Source organism: Pocillopora damicornis, chromosome 9, assembly GCF_964200805.1.
Source record: "Pocillopora damicornis chromosome 9, jaPocDami1.2, whole genome shotgun sequence".
NCBI lineage: Eukaryota > Metazoa > Cnidaria > Anthozoa > Scleractinia > Pocilloporidae > Pocillopora > Pocillopora damicornis.
This window is the reverse complement of record NC_142678.1, coordinates 11,220,981-11,243,012: the sequence shown is the minus strand read 5'-3', so window position 1 is coordinate 11,243,012 and position 22,032 is coordinate 11,220,981. Positions and strand designations below refer to the sequence as shown.

General features: G+C 36.6%; 2 protein-coding genes and 1 pseudogene across 2 annotated transcripts; 2 read left to right on the top strand and 1 right to left on the bottom strand.

Moving 5' to 3' along the window:
- Positions 1 to 249: 249 nt before the first annotated feature.
- LOC149040093 (beta-2 adrenergic receptor-like) lies at positions 250 to 2,104 on the top strand (annotated as a pseudogene).
- A 2,371-nt stretch (positions 2,105 to 4,475) lies between these two features.
- Positions 4,476 to 7,234, top strand: LOC113664128 (5-hydroxytryptamine receptor 2B). Its single transcript, XM_027179728.2, has 2 exons — positions 4,476 to 5,708; positions 5,861 to 7,234. Exons 1-2 carry the CDS (start codon positions 5,058 to 5,060, stop codon positions 5,921 to 5,923), a joined length of 714 nt encoding a protein of 237 aa, XP_027035529.2. The 5' UTR covers positions 4,476 to 5,057; the 3' UTR covers positions 5,924 to 7,234.
- Positions 7,235 to 13,882: 6,648 nt separating this feature from the next.
- On the bottom strand, positions 13,883 to 22,028 carry LOC113664122 (uncharacterized). The gene is made up of 8 exons (XM_027179722.2): positions 21,868 to 22,028; positions 21,314 to 21,403; positions 20,554 to 20,661; positions 18,890 to 19,078; positions 18,069 to 18,160; positions 16,802 to 16,900; positions 16,409 to 16,502; positions 13,883 to 15,440 (listed from the first exon to the last, which is right to left on the bottom strand). The coding sequence occupies exons 1-8, from the start codon at positions 21,917 to 21,919 to the stop codon at positions 15,295 to 15,297; spliced, it is 870 nt and encodes a 289-aa protein (XP_027035523.2). The 5' UTR covers positions 21,920 to 22,028; the 3' UTR covers positions 13,883 to 15,294.
- Between the last annotated feature and the right edge of the window lie 4 nt (positions 22,029 to 22,032).

The window sequence follows — 22,032 nt, the reverse complement described above, 5'->3', positions numbered from 1 at the left end:
GTAGCGTTCCATCAAATCGCCCGGAAAAAGAAAATAACTCAAGGAGTCGCTCTGTTGGATTGAATTGATCTCCATTAGGTTTTGAACCCACCATGGCCATTTAGGAACCACTTTGATTAATGATTGAGAAAAAGTCAGATGGAAACATATGCACACTTGAGTAGAATGGGTCGATCTAATCCTCTATAATACCAAACGGTTTCGCTGATCTTCATTAGGAATCCAATTCAATTTACAAACGGTATAAGGATGACGAACACCGCAGGCGATACATACGTCCCACTGAAGGCTAGTTACATCATCAGTGTCATCATCAACAGTGTCTCTTGTCCCTTTACAGTTCTGCTTCACATGTTGGTGATAATGGCTGTGAAAAGAAGATCTCGGCTCCGAACCAACAGCAACATCTTGCTTGCCTGTTTAGCGGTGGCTGACGCATTAACTGGTCTCTTTGGCCAACCGTCATATGTCCTGTGGAGGATATTCCTAATATTTGGCCTCAGTAGCAGTGAAACACTTAAAAAGGTTAATGTCATTGTTATGACCACACTTGCGTATGATTCGTGCCTTCATCTGATGTTGATTACTTTCGAGAGGCTCATAGCGATCAAATTTACAATGCAGTACTCTAACGTTATAAATGATAACAAGCTGAAGATAACAGTGTTATTAATTTGGATTATTTCTCTTATGTGTAGGATTTCTTTTGTGTTGAAAATTGATCTTGCAACAATTTCGATAGGAAGTCTTATCACAATATCATGCATCTTTTTCGTCGTCTTCTCATATGTGATTTTGTATTGTGAGACCTGACGTCAACAAAGGAAGATAAAAGCACAGCAACTGCCCCAAGAGGAAGTGGAAAGATTTTCCAAAGAGAACAAAGCACTCAAAACAACTGTGTTTGTAGTTGGTGCTGTTATTGTCTGCCTTCTCCCACTTGGTTTCTGTCTGGTCGTTTTAACAACAGGCCTTTCTGATATTTGCCCCATCAACGAGCCACTCTGGCAAACCTTTGCGATGTTGAACTCGCTGGTTAATCCGCTAATTTACTGCTGGAGACAAAAAGAAGTGAAAAGCTTATATTGAAAGTAAGGAAACAGGTTGTGTATCCACCTATCCAGTGAAGAAGAGAAAGACCGACATTCTTGCTTATCATTTATGTAAACTTATGCATTGAAATTGACCCGATAAACGAAACTCGTTTGTTATTGCTTATGTTATCATTATGGCAATAGCTTCTAACTTGTATGCATTTCGACTAAGCTTTAGATAAACGAAAAAGAAAAGCAAACATGGCCATTTATAGCGAAGAATGTTATGGATGCTCAGCCGTGCGTACATGAGAATTTTAAGCATAGAAGCTCCTAAGGAAATAGATAGGAATTGCACCCGCGATATGTCATACTGAAAAAAGATGGCCAGCGCAAAAGGCGACACAGCAAATATTCCTCTGGACGTTTGTACTGATCAGTATCATCATTATCATCGTCGTTTTCTCCCTCACAGTTCCCCTGAACGTGCTGGTCATATTGCCCGTGAAAACAAGACCTCGACTCCAAACTAACAGCAACATTTTGCTGGCCTCTTAAGCGGTGACTGACGCATGAAATGCTCCTCTTAGTCAGCTATCGTATATTCTGAGGAGAATACTCCAATCATCAGGTCTCAACAGCAGTGAAACAGTTCAAATTTTGCATTTCAGTGTTATGGCTACATTAGTGATAGTTTTATGAATTCACATAATGTTGGTTGTTGATTACTCTTGAGAGACTTTTTACCATCAAAATTATTATGCAATGCTCAAACTTAGTCATTGATGATAACATATGGATGGCAGAGCCGAATTGTAGTTTGGATAACCAATTTCACATATGGCATTTTCATGCGTTAATGATGTATTTAATTCTACTTTCTATGGCTGGCTTTGCCACTATTTTGCGTATTGTTTTCCTTGCCTTCACTCGTATGATTTCATAAAAAGGTAAAAGCACAGCAACTGCCTGAACTCGAGAAGTGGTAAGATTTACCAAAGAGAACAGGGCGAACTGTGTCTGTAGTTGATGCTGTTATTGTCTGCCTTTTTCCAACATTTTATGTCTATTCTTTTTAGATACGGGCCTTTGTAGTATTTGCCCCATCAAAGAACAAGTGATACAAACTTGCAGCATGTTAAACTCGCTTGCTTATCCACGGATCTACTGCTGGAAACAAAAAGAAATGAGAGAGAGCTCGTATTTAGAAGAAGAACCCAGATCGTTAATCTAGCCATCCAGTAAAGAAGAGAAATAAAGAAGAACTAAAAATCCTCATAATTTTATTTGCACACTTTGCTCACTAATTTTATAATCTCCTTTGTTGACGTTTCATAAGAAAACTATATTTTAATAGAATTGATTCGTTTACCACATGCCACATTCTCGAAAGTATTACTACAAGTTCTGTACTATAAATTCTGACGTATTTGATTGGTAATAAGCCTCAACCTTTCTTTTTTTTTATCAAACAAAGCTACCTTACATGAATCCGGTTCTTCACAGTTCTATGTAAGCAATGTTTGCAACTGAATGTTATCGCTTTGTTTGTATCATATAAATGGAAATATTAGTTCCTGTTTAATGGCCGCCATGCAAAATAGGTGTTATTTTGTCGACAAAATATTTCGTTTTTTGTTTCATGAAGCTTAAGGCCAGGAAATTCTGATACGAGTATATGATTATAAAACCAATTACACTCCTCAACAAAATTTATGAAGTCCTCCCTAATTTTAAATTTTAATTGACTTCTTAAAAGACCTTTGAATGATTTTTCCAAACCTCCCCAAATTTTTATGACGAATGTTATTTAAATTTGAAAGTGATCTTGTTTATTCCATGCTATTGTCATCGCCTTTAAACGCTTTTAATTACCTTCCATTTATGACATTAATTTTTAGGGAAACTTAATAATTTGACATTTGAAGATCATTAATTATGGAACGCAATCTCTTTAATAGGCAACTCTAAAATTGGTAACTTGTGGTGTCAACACGGAAGAGTAGAGGAAATTCAATTAAGTTTTTTTCCCTTTATAACAATTTCTCTCTTCCATTGTCATATTATGTCACATTTTTTCTGTTCTTGTAAAGTCAGCATTTGACACCTAACTTGTCGAAAGGGCTGGTACATAAGTCATCTTGATTGTGCTTAGTGCGTGTTTCTTGCGTCCGATCCACCGCACACTTAAAACCGAATGGCGTTATTGTTGTTTTTTGTTTTCTTGGTTTTTTTTCTTCCTTTTTTCAGTCAGCTTATAATCTTACTGATCGTATATCGGTGAGCCAGTAAAAAGGGGAGGTGTGAGTGATTGTCAGCCATCACAAAAACAAGTTTGATTCGCCAACTATGAAAAGTAATAGAATTTTCTCAGAAAATATTGTGCGAAAAACGCCTTCTTAGCCAGCATTCTCTCCTATACTTTAAGTCAACCCTGTGTTGTGGAATACCTCAATTTCTAATTACTCTCTTGGCTTTGATCTCCTGCCTAAATAATCGTAAGAGTGTAACCATTAAATGCACGAGAGCGGAGGGAGGATATGCGGTGGAAAACCGATGCTTCATTTGGTTTAAAGTTAAGCATTTCCTAAGAATAACTTTTCAGTCCATATTAACGAAACAATAAAACAAAGCAAATCTGCCATGAAAATGATTAGTGCATTATAATCAAACGGACTTCTTTCAAGCTCTGCTAGGAGTTAATCCCATAATGTAAAATCGTGAAAAAAATAACAGATCTCGCCAAATGTGTTTTTATTAGTCGAAAATCTTTACAGCCTTCGCGAGCCCAATTTTTGTAGAAGCGATCACTAGACAATAGCCTCTATTTGGCGCGAAAGTATTCACGGATGTTTGTCCGCTAACATCAGTCTTCTCGACGCCTTTCAGGTTTTTTTTTTAAACTTCTCGACGGTATAATGAACTTTGCTTTATATCGAGCTAAGTATTCACCTCAGCGTCGGTTGAAGTAACAATAGCAGTCTCAGCATATTCAGAGCGAGAAAATTTATGAAAATGAAACCGATCTCAACATCAAAGTATTCGAAGGATTAGTTCATATTTAGAGCGAAAGGGTCGGAAAAGGAACACTTTTTAAAAAGAGCGCTTGTTATGCTGTTGAGAAAATGCATAGAACTCACAGATTTTTATTTAAAATTTTTACCCGAATACACTGTTAGGGTTATGCTTGATTGTTTCTAAATGAGTTTACTGGTTTGCGTGTGTTGAACTGACTTTGGAAAAGGGGGAAGACATTGATGAGAAGTTTATTTTTAAGTATCTTGTGGGAATAACTGTATAAAGATTCAATTGATTTTTATCCTGATTCATGAGAAAAACGCAAGTGGAAACATCAGCAACTGATGGTCTCAGCGGTACATCAAAGTCGTAATCACAAAAAAAATTTGACAAGTTATTCGAAAAATTGAGTTCTTTCTTATCAGGTTCAGTATGTCAGGTACAAGACAAATTTAGTTTAAGATAAATTTCAAAATCGTTAAAAAATTCTCCGCAGAGAAGACTAAATGGCTACAAAAACTTTAAAAAGCCATACAAAAGAAAACAAAACAACCACAGTTCAATTCAATTGAATTATCTTAAAGATTCAGGCAATTCATCATAGATAAGATTCTTCTTCATATTCTCCCATTGCAACTTCGTCTGCCTGATATTGCTTATTTCATTTTTCCTCTAATCAACCCAAACTTATATTTTGTGATTTCCAACGAAACGAACAACTTCGTCAACTATACAATGGATACATACGCGAGAAAAAGTCAAGTGGAAACACATGTACATGAACATCAAATCGCACTTAATAAGCTAATTCTGAAAGAGTCGATCTATGCTTTTGAGTTTCTTCTCATTACACTTTAAGTTAGCCATGTCAAACAACTTTGACAACCCAATCTATCATTCAATTAGGAATTACTGCACTTCAGGCGCAATAATGGCTAACATGTGCATTCGAGATAAAAGTGGGTCGATCAGAGCCTCAAAACAGACGCTACAAACGCTCCAGCAATGGCTAGTACAGCAAATTTTTCATGGGAGGCTGGTCACATTATCATTATCATCATCAACAGCATCAGTGTTCCCTTCACAGTTCTGCTTAACGTCCTCGTAATAAAGGCCGTGAAAACAAGACCTCGACTCCAAACCAACAGCAACATCTTGCTGGCCTGTTTAGCGGTGACTGACGCATTGACTGGTCTCTTTGGCCAATCTTTGTATATCCTGTGGAGGTTATTTGAGTTATTTAATCTCAAAAGCAGCGAAACAGTGGAAGGTTTCCATATCGATGTCATGTCTGTGTTACTGATTGTCTCATGCCTTCATCTGATATTGGTTACTTTCGAGAGGCTCATAGCGATCAAGTTTGCGATGCAATACTCAAACGTAGTAACTCACAATAATATAAAGATAGCCGTGACAGTATGTTGGTTAGCTGCTATTGCAATTGCAATTTTAAGAACAGTAAAACTTCGTGTAGTTTTCATTTCTATGTTAGTCCTCGTCATTTTTTCATGTATCGTTTTCGTCGCCTTCACCTATATGATTTTGTATCATGAAACCCGTCGCCACCAAAGGAAGATAAAAGCACAGCAATTGCCCCAAGAAGAAGTAGAAAGATTTACCAAAGAGAACAAGGCGCTAAAGACAACTGTGCTAGTGGTTGGTACTGTTATTATCTGCCTTCTTCCTCTTAGTTTCTGTTCTATCGGTTCAATTTCAGGCATTCTTAATAATTGCCCCATCAGCAGAAGATCGAGGCAAACGTGCGTAATGTTAAACTCTCTTGTCAATCCAATTATTTACTGTTGCAGGCAAAGAGAAATGAGGACGTTTATATTTGGAATAAGAACCCAGCTTGTGCATCCAGCTTCTGAGTAAAAGGGGGTAATTTGGCAGAGAAAATCAATCTTAATAAATCTTGTAAACTGATTTGATAGGACAATAAGTCATACGATGAAAAAAATCTCAATAACTATGCGCTTTTTTCATCGTTTCATGTAAATATTCCTCTTATCGTGTATTGAGAGACTTGAACATTTCCATTTCACATGCACTTGTATCTATAATTGCTGCATCGCTTTAGTAGATGTTGGTTACTTTCTAGAGGCTCATGGCGATCACATTTATGATGCAGAACTTAAGAATTAAAACAAATGTTATCATAAAGAAATGAAGGAAAGTAATTTAGATGATAGCTCTAATTTGTGAGATTTTTAGAGTGATAGAGAAGCAATCGTCAATGTTTCGCACAACAAAAGGCCTGATTATTATTCCATGTATCAGACTGCAAATGACTAATTTGAAACATGCGCTTTCCGACTTCTTGCTTCTTTAATTTTCGTTTGGTTACATCACCTTGTATTCTCAATTTTTGTAAGTGTAATTTGATGATTGATGTTGCATTGTTTAAAGTCATATGCACGTTAAACTAGAAAGCTGTAATGTTGGAAAAGATCAAAGCATCAGATACAGGCACATGCCCTTTGTTAGCCAAATCATTATAATATAATTATATTTATTAATTTACAAAGCGAAGATATCATTTTACCATTTTCAGCTGTGCACCATAATGTTAAAAAATAAAGCTGAGCTAGTTAAAATTATCCATTTTAGTAATAGTACAAGTGATGATATTTAAAAGTATTAATACTGATAATTAATGAGCAACTCGGTATACTATGTACAAAGTCTTGTGTGTCAGAGCAAAGCCGTGAGTGACCTTAAACGAGAGCAATAAAACCTTGAGATCTATTACCATCTTAACAGGTAACCAATGCAGAATTTCATAATAAGGTGTCATATGGCAAAATTTTCCTTTTTTAAACACAAGAGGAGCAGTCGAGTTCAGAACTCTCTGGAATTTTTCTAGCTGACATGCTGGTAACCCACATAATAAGCAATTATTGGATGAGTTTTAGCATGATGTCATGAATTAGTAATGCCGAGGTCTGAAGTATCTGCCGAAGCCGAAGGCCGAGGAATACGAAACACAGACACGAGGGTTGATCAGTTACGATATCGTGCGAAACCGAATTCAATTATTGTTCTATTATAAATTTTCTTTCAAAACAGTTAGCAAATGGAGACTCTTCTCTCTGAGTTTGCTAAAATTTTGAGAACACTTCATAGACGAGGGGCTTAGAAAGTAGTAGACTTTGAACTCTACATGATAACCCAATGTCTGCTTTACACACACTTGTCTAAAGACTTTATGCTCAGAGTCAGAGTCTTCACAGTAAGTCTATTATATAGAGAATAATACATGGGCGCGCGTATAGATATGGGATTTCTCTTCTCGTGTTCAACTCGATAGCTCATGAGTGAGCGCAGAGAAGAGAAAATTCATATCAACCGTGTATTATTTTGTTTATCATATAAACACAATAGCCCTTCACTGAGAAGAAAACCCAACTTCATTAATAAATGAAAATAAATGAATCGACAATCCCCGAATAACAATAGTAGAGTGCGTGAGCGTTGACTCTTAAGATGGACAGAGGAGGTCTTTCAGGTAATCGGCCAAAATCGGCCAGTGGCAAATCTTCCAGTTGTCGATTTTCATTCTCAGCCGAGAGAAATGCTAACGTAAAAAAAACTAAATTGCTGTAGTGTTTATGAAGTATTGATGGTGAAAATAACATTTTCAGAATATATGTAAGTGTGATTTGATGATTGGCGTTACACTGTATAAAGTCATAAGTAAGCTTAATTCGAAAGCTGTTATGTTGGAAGAGATCCCGCAGAATTCCATTTGGTATCTCATTATTTCAAAGAAAATCATCATACATACTTAACACTAATTAAGAGTTCGTTTAAGATCATTTAGAACGAAACAAATCGAAAAGTCGCGTTAGTTTCCATCAGTCAATAACTTGATGTTCAAAAACTCTTTTTCTTTCCGTTTCTTTTGCTTACTTTATCTTTCTTCTAATCAACTCAGACTTTAGATTTTGTGATTTCTAACCAATTAATTACGATCAACAACTAAACAATTGATACATCCGCGAGAAAAAGTCAAGTGGAAGCATATGAACTTGAAAGTGGCGAGCGATCAAATGGCCCGAATAAAAGATAATATCCAACCGGTCGATCTCTGAAATTGAATTACTCTTCAACTCACCATAGCGAAAAAAAGTGACAGCCTCATGAATTAGGAATTATTGTACTTAATGTGCAAGAAAAAGTTGAGAGGGAACACTTGCACGCCAGCAAGACGATCAAAGCCTCCAAAAATCCAAATATTGATCAAAAGTTTCAATTGATCTTCATATGCGAGTCATTTAACTAAAAATATCAAACTTTTCTTGGCAAGGAAACGCTTCAAAGATGACTAGTTCTGCAAATGTCCCACTTGAGCTTAGTTTTATCATCACTAACATCATCAACATTATCACTTGTCCTTTCACAGTTCTGCTCAACGTCCTCGTGATACATGCCGTGAAAACAAGACTTCGACTCCCAACCAACAGCAACATCTTCCTAGCCTGTCTAGCGGTGATTGACGTATTGACAGGTGTCCTTAGCCAGCCATCGTATGTTCTATGAAGGATAATCCAACTACCGGGTCTTAGTAGCAGTAAAACAGTTGAAAATGTTCATCTTAATGTTATGGTCATATTAATGACTGCTTCATGCCTTCATCTGATGTTGGTTACTTCCGAGAGGCTCATAGCGATCAAATTTGCTATGCTATACTCAAACGTTATAACTGAAAATATGTTTAAAATAGCAGTGTTAGTAGTTGGGATCATTGCCTTAACAATTGGAATTTTAAGGATGATAAAATTAGATCAAGCACTTCATCCTTTAGCGAGCCTTATCGCAATTTCTTTTATCGTTTTCGTTGCCTTCGCATATGTTATTTTGTATCATGAGACCCTCCGTCACCAAAGGAAGATAAGAGCACAGCAACTACCCAAAGAGGAAGTAGAAAAAATTTTCAAAGAGAACAAGGCCCTTAAGACAACTGTACTTGTAGCTGATGCTATTCTTGTCTGCCTTCTTCCTGTTGGTTTTTGTATTTTTCTGATTTTTGCAGGGCATAAGGATAAATGCAGAAGCTGGAAACCATGGAGACATACCTTTGCCACGATAAACTCGCTTGTTAATCCACTGATTTACTGTTCTAGACAAAGAGAAATGAGGAAGTTTATATTTAGAAAAAGAAAGCAGGTCGTGGCACTTTAACTACTAGAGAGGCCTGGCTCTTAATGGAACCCGTTCGAACAGAGGACAATTCACAAGCTAGGAGGTTATATATTTAGTTAACAATCCCCAGCCTCTTTGGCGCACAAAACCACTCCTAATCGATCCCGCATTAAACTTGGTTTTCAGAGCGAATAAATGCGATAGTATTAATTTTTTTCAATTGGGTATATACTATACATACATGTAGTTCTCAGCTCTGCTCAACGTTCAAGAAACCAAACATACAGCTGATGGTAACAGATTTAGCATAACGTCTCGAATATAATCGCAGTAATTTGAGAATTTATGGTTCCTCCAGATCTTTTGACGAAAGTAGCATGGTCATTACTTTTCGGTGCCTAGATCAATATGCCACAAGGTGGAAGCTTCTTTTCGCGCTAAAAATGTTTATTTCGTTTTCTAGTAATAGTTCTCCAATACTTGGCAATGACTAATCTATCGCGGACTAATTAATCAGTAAGCAATACAGTTTCATACGGTACTCCATAGACGAGTGACGTGACAAAGCTTTCAACAGACTAATCTGAATTTTTCCAACAAGTATTGAAGATGCGCCACATGTGAACAACGTTGCTGGTGTTGGTTTAAAGAACATATCTCAACGTGGCCATATATACTCGAATGTTGTTGTTGTCCTCGACAGAAATCTTAAGAACAATGCGGTAAAGAAATGTCCGAAGAAAGTCTGCTCTCATCACGGAGCCCACAGAGGCTAGTTTTATTTCGGAATCTTTTATTTGGAAGCCATTCGCGACTTCATACTGAAAGCTTTGTCACTTATCATTAGGAAAAGGGGGGGGGGGGGGGAGAGTCACAGCCTCCCACTACTTAAGTTTTCCCGCTTTTCTTTTTTTGGCCCCCCTACCTCCCGATTCCTGCCCTTCATTGTATTACTCCCGTCTTCAAATTAATAAAAAGAATCAGAAACCTGGGTTTTTGGCAAGCCATGCCAAAACTTATCATTCTTGACAATTCGCTGACGTTGCATTTTTCCTGGGCAGTGGAGGTAACTCCCACAAGATGAACATCATTACAGGGCAGCTTTCACTGAATGGTTATCACAGTTTGACCATCGATTCTATCATCTCATTATGTTATAAGTTAGACTTCATATAGTTGCCGAAAGTTGCACATACATTTATACACCAGTATTATGCAGAAACGAAGGCTTCATGGGATGATTTTTCGAAAATTAATCGAAAGATATTGAGACTGAAAAACGTATATAGCCTCGAACGACATTTGACCTGACTCACTTCGTTCGCTACAAAATTTCAACTGTTAGAGCTCGCGATTCACACTGATCTATCTCGTAACCGACTTCGATACGAAAATGTATCATCTTGACGTTTTCTCCCACTTAAGTCAGACATCCTCTCTCAACTGAGTAATAGTCAGCTACAATTGATCACCTTCTAAACTTCCGTGTTGGCAAGAACTATTATTGTACTTCTTGAAGTCTTCTATTTAACACAGATATTAAAGAAATAAAGCTACTTCAAATTTTGAATAGATCAAAGACATATTTTACAAGATTAATCTCATAGGCCTCAAGGCCTTTGAGATTAATCCTACCAAATGTATCTGCAAATGTTTCCTCTTGATGTCCTCTCACATTCAGATCAAGCCTCTCTTAGCAGTTGATTTATTGTTTCAGAATTGTTTAATAACTAACAATAATGTTATTACACTCAACGCGTTCGTTTTGGCAAGAACAATGGATTAATCTCAAATTTGCCATTTCATCCACGTTATTGAAAAACTGGTCATCAAATGACCTAAAATTTGTACGTGTTGTAAAATATATTTATAAGATTAACCTCTTGGGCCTCAAAGGCACATTTACTTGTAGTTCTGTGCTGAAAAAATAGTGCAAATTGCCGAACTTTTCCTTTCACGACATCATTTTCTAACTTCAGGAATTTTTTTCTGGTTTGCTGTGGTTGAATAAGGTTTGTTCATAAACTAATTGTGAGACACCAATACTACAAAATATTGGCTTTTGAAATATTGTTTTAATAGTTATTTCTGAATTTCGAGGTAAAATATGGTCAATTTTGGTTGTTTGATGAATGAAAGCAAACTTCAAATGGATCTATTTGAACAAAGTACGCGTTTATTTCAGTGGTTCGATAAGAGGCTAGCTATTCAGTAAGGGTGGTTTGCTTCCTTAAATTTTGCCAGGATTACAATGACCATCTGGGCAAGATTTCTCTTTCACCTCGTACCCCACGATGTCTATGCTTCTTTGACAAAAGAAAAAATAAATTAACTCTCTAGGAGGCTAAGGCTTTGTTTAACAAAATTGGAAGTTTATGCGGAAACCTTTCCGCAGTTTCTGTTACAAGGTAAATTAAACAGCGCGAACTTCAAAGGTTTGGCAGCTGGACAACCGACGTTTACTGAGTTACAAGATTTACTTTCTGGAAAACCAGTCTGCCAATACAAAAACATTTTAACCCGACGATTTTCGGAAAATGTGAGCTTCAAAAGTTGTTAAATATATCTTGGTTAAAAAATAGGAAAACAAAAAAATCTGCTAAAGAGGCCCCGCGATGGTTTGGACAAGCCACTAACAGCCACCCCATTCAAGCAAAAACTTCATTTTTCAGTAATTCCTTGTGAGGAAAAGGCGATATAATTAAAGGCTTGTGCAAATGGCTTCGTGTCACAGTTTTCCTCAACAGCATTCAGTGATCGTAATGCACGCGTTTAGATGTATTAAGTAAATACACAAAAGCAAAGTACAATCACGTGTATTCAGTACATATAAGATTGCAATATTGATCAAAAAAAATATTGAAAAAGGTCTAGGAAAAAAAATATTTCACTCCAAATTTCAAATCGTAAATTTTGAAATGTGGTATGTGGCCGACCCAGAAGCTATTGCTTCCTTTACAAACGGAATTAAATCTTCAATATCAATTACATATTATGATTAATATTTTTGAGAAACGTCTGCAGTAACTCCCCTCCTTTTCTATTAATTAGATAATCATAACTTTTTGATGGAAATGGACATTATTTGATACCAATTTCAAGGAAACACCACCATTCACCATTCTCAATCCAAGGTCGTTTGTCGGAATTTTCTTGGATTATGGTGGCTAAAACACAAAAAATCCGAAAATCCGTATCACTTACAGACAGTGACGTTCAAATTTTCCTAGAAGGGAAAGAAAACCAGTATACGAAAAGAAAAACCGAAAGTTGCGTATTCAGTGGCTTCGGTAATGGCATTTCTTACGGCTGAGAACGAAAACCTGGGAGATTTGCCACAGACCAATTTGGCCGTTTAACTGAAAGATTTATTCTGTCGGTAAGGACGAAGGCAGTGAATGAGAATTTGGTAAATTGAAAATTACGCCCACGATTGTTTTTGTAATCATGATTCAACGCATTTTTCCATCTTGAGCCTTAGCGCCAAGCCATGCACTGTGCGACTTTAATTCGGGAATTGTCGATTTCTTTCGTTTCATTCACTAATAAAGTCGGCTTTTCTTGTTAGTTAAAAGCTATTGTGTTTATATGACAAACAAAATAATACATGATTGCTTCTAGATATGGAACTTCTCTTCTTGTGTTCAACTCGAACAGAAATCCCATATCTACGCGCGGCCGTGTATTATTCTCTATTTAACTATTTGATTGTCAACGTTGCCATTTACATTCACTTGACAGCACTTAGTAAAAATTATTTCAAAAGCTTTTTCTGACATTAAAGAAGTTTCTTCGCAATTTTTGCCTGTCCTATTAAAAACAATTAAGACTATCTTATTCAGCAACGTAAAAGGCAATATATCGTTTTCCTTCTTTTCATATTCCACTGTGCTTTTTTTTTCTTTCGGTGAATTTCCCTCTTTCATCAAATTTTCATGTGTCACTACCACGCATGTCGTCAATTGAAGTTAATATGACCTTTCCATAATGTCATAGCAATAAAATAATGTGCTCACTGAAACAGACCATCAATTTCGTTTATATTTAAGAGGCCAACCAAAATCTTTCAAAGGTAATTAAGCCTTAGAGTCAAAGATTTTCGGAAAGCAGTACCTCGTAGATCTTATTTAGTTATCTTGATAATGATCAAACGTCAATTAAGATCGTATGGTAATGATTATAATTCTTCTTAAAAAGCAATTAGGAAAAGGAAGTGATATATAAGGGCCAGAAAAGTAAGAGGTTCAGGTATTCATTACAAGAATGGACACTCAATCTATTCTGTACAAAGCTCTCATTGCAAAGTTACCAGCCGCTTAATCATAGTCCCTCCTGACATCTTCTTTTTAACGTCCTGTCTGGTTTCACAATTGATTTTTGTTGATTTACTTTTCTGATGCTGGAAATGCTAAGAAGTTCAAGTACTTCTTTTGAAAATGAACATTCAGTCCACAATACAAAATTGGAAAGCTGTCATAAAAGCCCAAGAAGCTGCTTTATCAATGGGCTCTCTCACATCTTCCACCTGTCCGAGCTCTTCCTTTTTAGAACAGGCTTTCAGTGACTTTTCTTTCTAGAAAGTGTTTCACATAGAACCTGCTGATTAAAAAGTATGCAGAAGCTCGTTGTTCCCCATTTGTACACAATAGGCCTCCAAAAGGGAAGGACAAACTACGACTTCTTGATTTAAAACTAACTCACGTTCGCCTTTTTATTTTCCGTCCCAAAATTGTTTAACGGGATTTTCCCATAACATTGGTATAATAGAATCGATTGCTATGCCCGCCCACTATTTCAAACTTCCATCCTTTAGTCAACACATGTGTGGAATTAGTTTGACTGCGAAGAGGGAAAATTAGTTTTTGAGCGCTTTTAATACAGTCGGTAGACGGAAAACTGTCTCCAGCCACCTTAAATTCCTAAAGTTATTCATAAAAATAACCTATGTTTGTCTCGGCAATCCATGGCGCTTTTTGATCATTGGAGTTTTAAATCTATATTGTAGGCTGAGGTAAATAAACGATACACAACTATCATGCAAATGTCACTTGTAAAAAATTAATGAATTACGTGTACTAATCTTAACCTTTGACTTTATAAGAAACGCCACAATTTTTATATTTTAAAGGCCAAAGAAAAACTGCAAATCTACTATAAACTGTAATATGGTTTCTAGAGAAACTGTAATTCCGCGTCGGCTGGCATGTCAAACAGTAGGTTTGTTTCAGTTTATTATATTTCGATAAAAGTAAGTAACCCACGGTAGCGAAATTTGAAAAGCTGACGTTCCCACTAATCATGTAATCACGATGTTAATACAAAATAACTTTTCTTTAAGTCCAACAGAAAGTTAGCGATCGGAAACACCAGCTTTCATAATTCACTGAGGCGCTTGACTCACTTTTATCAAATCTGGCATAACATATTTAGGCAAACGTTCTCAGTTAATATTGTCCCAAGCCAGTAGACAGACATAATTATTTTAGTCGATTAAGAGACTTACATCCCGGAAAATATTGAAAGGAATGCTCTTAGCTCTTTTCTCGCCTTTCCACTGCCTAGTCAAAGAGCACTCTGCGATTTTTTTCGTTTTTCCAGTTGCTCCCGATTAACAGCTTTCTCCTTGGCGCGATATTTCAGTTAATTACCTGGTAAAACATACTATGAAATAGAGCTTCTTCTTCAAAAGTTAAACCATTGCATTCAACTCATTATAAGTTGGAACAGATAAACTGTATATCCTAGTTATTTGTTGATTTTTAACTCTTGCGACTTATTCAAACTTCGCCAGATGTCCTTAAGCTCAATGTTTTCCTGCGTTTTTCGCCGAGTACTTGTGTATCTGCAACGTATTGGTAGTAGGTTCGTTTCCCGTGTACAGCGCCTGTTGAATGCTTCTCCGCGCTTGGCACTTGCTGCACATTATCCCACGATGGTAGCAAGGTGATCACCGGCGCTTGGCATTGGATGAATTTTTCCTCGCTCAGTTCGGTCCTTCCGTCCTCCGTACCGCCTTTATTTAATGCAAGCTAACCGCTCACAGTCCATTGTATAACGTAGTTATACCAAAATTTGCAAACTCCAGGTTTAACCGAAGTCATTTCACTCTCGTAGGATCCCAGCAAAAACGGGTGTTGGAGTGCATCCGGCCAAGCACCTCCATGTCATGTTCAGAAAGATGAAAGTCGGTGAGGGAGATGTTGTCTTTAATATGTTGAGCCTTAACAGATTTTGGAATAACCCCTGGAGAAAAAACAAATTTCCTAGCTTTTTCGTCTCTTTATATTAGTGGAATAACCTCTGGACAAAAAGGAAATTTTCTTAGCTTTTTCGTCTTTTTCTTTTTAAGTGAAATGACCTTTTCTCTTTTTGACGTTCGTATTTCGTAAAAGCTTTCAACACTTAAAGCATTTAAATTCACAGGACTGAACATGGAATCCTTGAGGACATGTGTATATGTTAGTTCTAATTTGTCCTATGCGTGGCAATGGATTGTTATTTCCCTTTTTGAAACAAATCAATTCAGAGTCCGTCTACGAAGGAGTTTCTCGTATTTTTCTAAGGAATGTGTTTCATAATTCCTGAAAACCAACCTCTCCCAACCTCAGAAATCAAGACATCGACATGAGCTTATAAGTCTGAATGGCTCGTTAAAAGAAAGCCAGTAAGGCCGTGAAACGGGCATCGAAGCTTCGAGTGCAGAAACAGGCATTTTCTGTTTCACGCCTATCGTACCTTCGTAACTCGTTTTCGCGACTCCGCCGGTCATTTTTTCGGCTCGCTAGTCCCTTTCGCGGCTCCGTCTGTATTTTTCGCATTTGTCCGTTGGTCTTTTTCGAGGCTCCCTCGCTCGCCTATCTCAACCGCACACAAAACCAACGGCTACGCTTATTAGGAAGTGGTTCAGTAAACAAATGATAACAAATGAGACCACTCGGTAGAGATCATTCCATGGAAAGGGCACGCGAAAGAGTTATATTCACGAATTGCGATACATCAAAAAGACCAACGAGTGAGCATTTTGATGCATTGCCAACGCCAGCATCACCAGCACTTTCCATGGTATGATGTCTTTATTTCATACAAACTGAGATTTAAATTGTGAAGTACGAAGCGAAAGGCTGTGAAAATACATCCTTCGTCCAATCACAGACACTAACGGTAGTAATCTCAGTACGTACGAAATAAATAAACAAACTTTAGTTGCTCACCAACATCGTGCTGAAGAGCCCATTTCAGAAGCACTTGAGCTGTTGATTTTCTGTACTCTGCGGCCATGGTACACACAGTTGGTTCCTCCAAAAGCTAAAAACAATTAATAGTGAAAAATTTGGTCAATAAAACTGATGTTTTAAAACCAACTTCACTAAATTATCAAATTAAAAACTGAATTATCATTTTGGGCTAGAATTTATACGGAAAGAGAGAAGGCAAAAAAATAACATATAGAACGTGTGGTGAGTGAACACTAAGTGTTCATATTATATTAGCAGAGCATTCAAAAGGAAAGGTGTTGAAGGGTGCTCTTCCATTGATGTTCATCAAAGTTTATGTTGGCTGTTGGGCCATCCTAGAGACAGAAAAAATAAGACCACTTCACATACTTTTCCTTGACCCAAAGAGGTGTATGCTTGCAACTGAATTCCTTTACTCTTGCAGTATTCAAGCAAATCTTTCTGGTAAAGCATGGGATGGAATTCAACCTGTGTAAAATCGAAACATGCTGTTTTAATTACCATTAATTTCTTCGTTGAAGAAATTTAGACAGAATAAAAGCGACATGGCAATTATACTAAAGAGTGTCCAAGAATTCCGGAAGATTAAAAGAGGTAAACTATTGAAAAAGGTAAAAATATTTTTAACAATTATCATTATAATCTGTTTTTAATTTTCCCTTGTTTTGTTTTGTTTTTTTTTTGGGGGGGGGTGGTGGTAGGGGTAAGGATGTAAAATTCTGGTTAACTTTTAAAATTGTGTCAAAGGTGCAATGGAGCTCTGTACAGAAGAACAAATCCTAAGTAGTCTTGTTAACAGAAAATTAATCAAGTAACACAGTCAAGTAAAATACCATGTGTTTATCTGTTACAACCTACCAGTGACTAGGATGATGCTCATCATTTAAGGAAACACATACACTTCTTCTGAGACCACTAGAAGGTCATGTTCCCCCCATACCCACTTCTCCAGTTGGGCTCACTTTGTGGGCTATACCATGTTCACAATCATGTCACATGATTAAGAGAATTTGGGCAGGTCTTAAAGGTTATTCAAACCTTCAAATTTTCTTTCCATACAGTGTGATATGGAAAGTCTATTGAGTTGACCAGAAAAAATAAATAATGATAATTATATATTTCAGTAACAACAAACTTGGTTGCATATGATCGAGGCATCAGATTAAACATAATGCCTACTACAATCTTTGTCACATAGCTAAAAGCTTAACCTTGACAACTCCTAAAATATAACCAGTAATTTCCCCTTCTTGCTGTTCAATGTAATTTGTTGTAAATCATTAAAAACAATTTAGTGTCGCATTAAGATTACTCATTCCAGACAATCAGTTAGTATCTTCTCCTCTGTAGTTTCTTTGATAAGGTATGGATATTTTAGATAGAAAATGAGTAATCTTAATGCGACACTAAATTGTTTTTAATGATTTACATCAGACCTAGGAGTCTATGAGTTTTACCCTTTAACCCCTAACCCTTAGAGTGGTTTGCATCTAATTTTGAGAATATAGAGAAACGATCTTTAACTAAGAAGCTCTTGATTTGTTGAACATTTTCTCCTTATCACCACACTTGGAAATGTATGGAAAACAGCACAGAGAAGATGCATACTGATGTTAAGGTGTGAAGGGCTAAGTACCTGAAGAACAGCAGGTGTGACTGTTGAATACTGAAGAAGTTCTTCCAGATGATTTACAGTGTAGTTTGATACTCCAATTGACTTGACTAAACCTGCAAACATTAACACACATTTAAAACTAGTTGACTGATGATCCTTCTGTAAAACAGAATGTAAAGACACATTGTGAATACTTGTACTGTGCCTCAAGCTGCAACTGTTTTGGGTATCATGGTGACTACAGAAAATAATGTGAAAAAGTTGAAGTTCTGTCACTGACTTTTATACATTTTTTTTTCTCCTTTGCTGGCCATGAGACAACATTGTATGACCTTCCATTATCAATTGCTTTGATTCAATATGGCCATCTTGCTTAATTTCTAGTCTGGGAACTCATGAAATATTACAAAAGCTCTCTTCCTCAATTTCTTTTTTCTGGCAACAAAACATTTTCCTCTGCCAAATATTTCTGATTCAAGGCTATATCTTTGTAGAAGATTATGCTTCAGCTGCACTGTATCTCCTTGTACTTCTTCATCTTCATTTGGAAAAGTTAATAATCTCGATTAATTGCACTCATTCCTACTGTCATAATCCTAATAATTGTATGCTGTATGATCAGCTGTTTTTGTGCCTCTGTTTGTGGTTGTTGTAAAACTTTCTTTATTTGCATTCAAGCTGCAATAACACCTTTCAGCCATTGTCATGTGCATATGTTTGTTCCGTACTGATGCCTATCCTGTCATATTTCTAACAGGCAGCCACAGGTAGCCTAGCAAATACTACAGTTGCAGTCAGGCTCTGTAAGATAAGGCTTTAAGTAATATTTAAAAGTCACCAACCAGTGCTATAAAGTTTCTCTAAAGCTTTCCAACTTCCTTGTCTCACCTCCGCATTCCTAGGATCATCGCTCTTGCGTTTTTGAACACCAGGCCAATGTATAAGATACAGGTCAAGATATGCACAGTCTAGTGCCTTCAATGACTTCATAAAAGCCTTTTCTGTGCTATCAAAACCATGATCTCTGGGGGCTACCAAAAAGGAAATTAAATGAACACATCAAATCAATCACAGGAGAATCCCCATAAGCTCAATGATACATGTAATTTCTCTATGGAGGTATTACTGAATGCTGAATGGTCTTTTTAAAATCATTTTGTCAGATGTCATGTTCAGTGTCCAGTTATTTATCCTTTTATTATCTTTTTTTTTTTTGGCCACTACCATTGATCACAAAAGAACAAATTGTGCAGGGTAAAATCAATTTCATTCAAAGCTGTATAGTTTTAATGAAGACTGGCTCCAATACAAAAATTAACAAATTGGGTATGTGTATGGGGCACCAAACCAGTCAATATTCCCTTTGTATTTCTGTGACGCAGTTTATTTTTTATATGGTCAACTTTTACTTTTTGTAAGGTCAACTTTTCTTTTCATAAGATAAATTTTTACTTTTTATATGGTCAAGTCGAGTTTTTATATGGTCAACTTTTTACTTTTTATATGGTCAAGTTGAGTTTTTATATTGTCAACTTTCTACTTTTTATATCAGTCAGTGTTAAGGCAGACTGCAGATTTCAGACTGCAGACTGCAGACTGGGAGTTAAGTGCAGGCCAAGGGTAAAATGCAGACTGAAGACTGCCAGGGGTAAAAGACAGACTCGGTTCAAAAACAACCCGCTTCCCCAGAAAAACTTCAAGAGTGACCTAGGATTGAGGCTGCATGAGTTGTGAGAGGCTGACAATAATCATCATGGCGATTAATGTTTCAAACTTCAAGTCCTCAGATGGTCTTGGCATTAACATATTGTTTTAAGCTAAGAACAATTAGAAATGTAACTGTTTGAATATGCAGTTTATAGCCAGCTAAATACATTTTCCTTATTCATATAAGAAATAAAGAGTTCTGCTGAGCAACATTAGGTAGCTTTAACATACATGTAGCTCATGCATACTTTGTTCAGCCTTAAAAGTAGTAGCGACAGGCGTTCATCACACATCGGCAATTTCGATTACTTGGACAATAAAAACCTGTTTCTCGTACCTTTGTTTTGTGCTGAAAAGGTAAGTGTGATCTTGGAATGGTGCTTTGTATCAAAAGCTTCAAGATGTTCAACACTTCGCTCTTGTGCTTCACAATCAGGTCAATACTGCGGTCATAAACGGAACTGAGTCTGCATTTTACCCCTGGTCTGCAGTCTTCAGTCTGCATTGTACCCTCAGTCTGTACTTTACCTCCAGTCTGCAGTCTGAAGTCTGCAGTCTGCATTTTACACTGACCAATATAAAAGTAAAAAGTTGACCATATAAAAAGGAAACAGTTGACCATATAAAAAGTAAACTGGGTCACAGAAATACAAAGGGAATATTGACTGGTTTGGCACTCCATATATGTGGGTGTTTTTTGAGGATCTGTAGAAAAATTTGGCATTTTTTAATATCATGAGATTCTAAAGGTTAGCACTGATCAAAAATCTTACATCTTAAATAACAGCACAACACTTACACAGTTTACTTGTCAGAAAAATATCAGATCTGGAGAGACCATACTTGGGCAAAAGGTTTTTCAGTGACTCCCCAATATCTGCCTCATTCTGGTATACAGCAGCAGTATCTGATTAAAAAAAATAACAAAGATGGGCTATCAAGCCTTAGACCAATGCTGATTGTGTGGCTAAATGATTAACAATAGTTTGGTGACTGAATCACACACTATATAGCAGAAACAGCTTAAACCTAAGATCATTCTGCATATTCTCCACACTGTTCTCTATACATTTCCTATGATACTGACGTGGAGTATAGTATGGAGTATAATCAAGAACTTCCCCAGTGGGTGATCATTTCTGTCATTCTCATGGACTTAATGTTTGATTCAAGGGTGATGGTATAAGGAGAAATGAGGCACCATCACTCCAAGGGATTAAAGGGTGAATATGATTTCAGCCGCATTTAATTATTAGGAGAATTGCAATTTCCCCTGGATGGGATGCTAAACAATGTCAAGACAAATCCTCCAGAATATAATGTGCATCACAGGTTTCTCTCATAGTTCATTGTGGTACCTATACCAGTAAAAGGTGTGTGAGTCAAACTGAAAGGGTCAAGTGTCTCAATCTACCACAAGACATCAAAAGGTCTAAAACCAATACCAAATTCTCCCAACTAACTTCACAAGAACTGGTTGGCAGACAGTAGAGAGAATTACTAAAAAAATCTTGGGAATGAAAGGGTTAACAATGAATGCATGATTGTTTTGATCTTACCAATGAGCCTGTAGCCACAGTGGATTGCTGTATCAATAGTTCTGTGAATTAAATCTTCCCCTGACTCTTGTTTCATCTGAAATGTTCCCACTTAACAGAACAGCAAGTTATTTGTGAGATATACTTATACTGCATGTGAACATGTTTGAACATTTAGTACACAATGTGAAGTTTCATGTACAGATTTTAACTTGAGCAAATTAGGTTCATACTCCCTCGCTAAATGTTTTGAATAACTTCTACAAATGTGTGATTATTTAATTACCTTGTTCATTAAAATGAATACTTAACCCCTTCTACACTAACATTAGCCTGCATATTCTTCATACCCTTCCCTATACATCCCTAAGGTGCTGATGAGGAGAATTTGTTTCATAATCCAGAACTGCTCTGGTTGTTGACATTTCCTTTATTCTCATGACCTTAATGTGTGATATGGGGGTGATATTGTAAGGAGAAATTAGGTGCTAGTCATTCTTTGGGGTTAAAGGATTAATAAATTGATAAATGGGTGGAATTTCATATTACATCATTAATGTACATAACAAACTTACATCCAATCCCCGGTATTTGTTGTCCATTATTTAAAGTATGAACTGGCAACATGGTTTATATAAAAAAATGTCAAAAAATCTGCATCAATAAAAATTGAAAATATAACGATAGAAAGTTAACCTAACAAACTTAGTCCGGTCAGCATTTTAACACCATAAAGCATG

Bases quoted from the DNA above. Each gene is read 5' to 3' on its own strand.
- LOC113664122 (XM_027179722.2), bottom strand. From the start codon at position 21,919: ATGTTGCCAGTTCATACTTTAAATAATGGACAACAAATACCGGGGATT. The intron at 20,662-21,313 runs GTAAGATCAAAA...TTTTTTAATCAG, and splicing joins CTGTGGCTACAGGCTCATTG to ATACTGCTGCTGTATACCAG. The intron at 15,441-16,408 runs GTGAGCAACTAA...TTTTTTCTCCAG, and splicing joins GGCTCTTCAGCACGATGTTG to GGGTTATTCCAAAATCTGTT.
- LOC113664128 (XM_027179728.2), top strand. From the start codon at position 5,058: ATGGCTAGTACAGCAAATTTTTCATGGGAGGCTGGTCACATTATCATT. The intron at 5,709-5,860 runs GTTGGTACTGTT...TTACTGTTGCAG, and splicing joins TAAAGACAACTGTGCTAGTG to GCAAAGAGAAATGAGGACGT.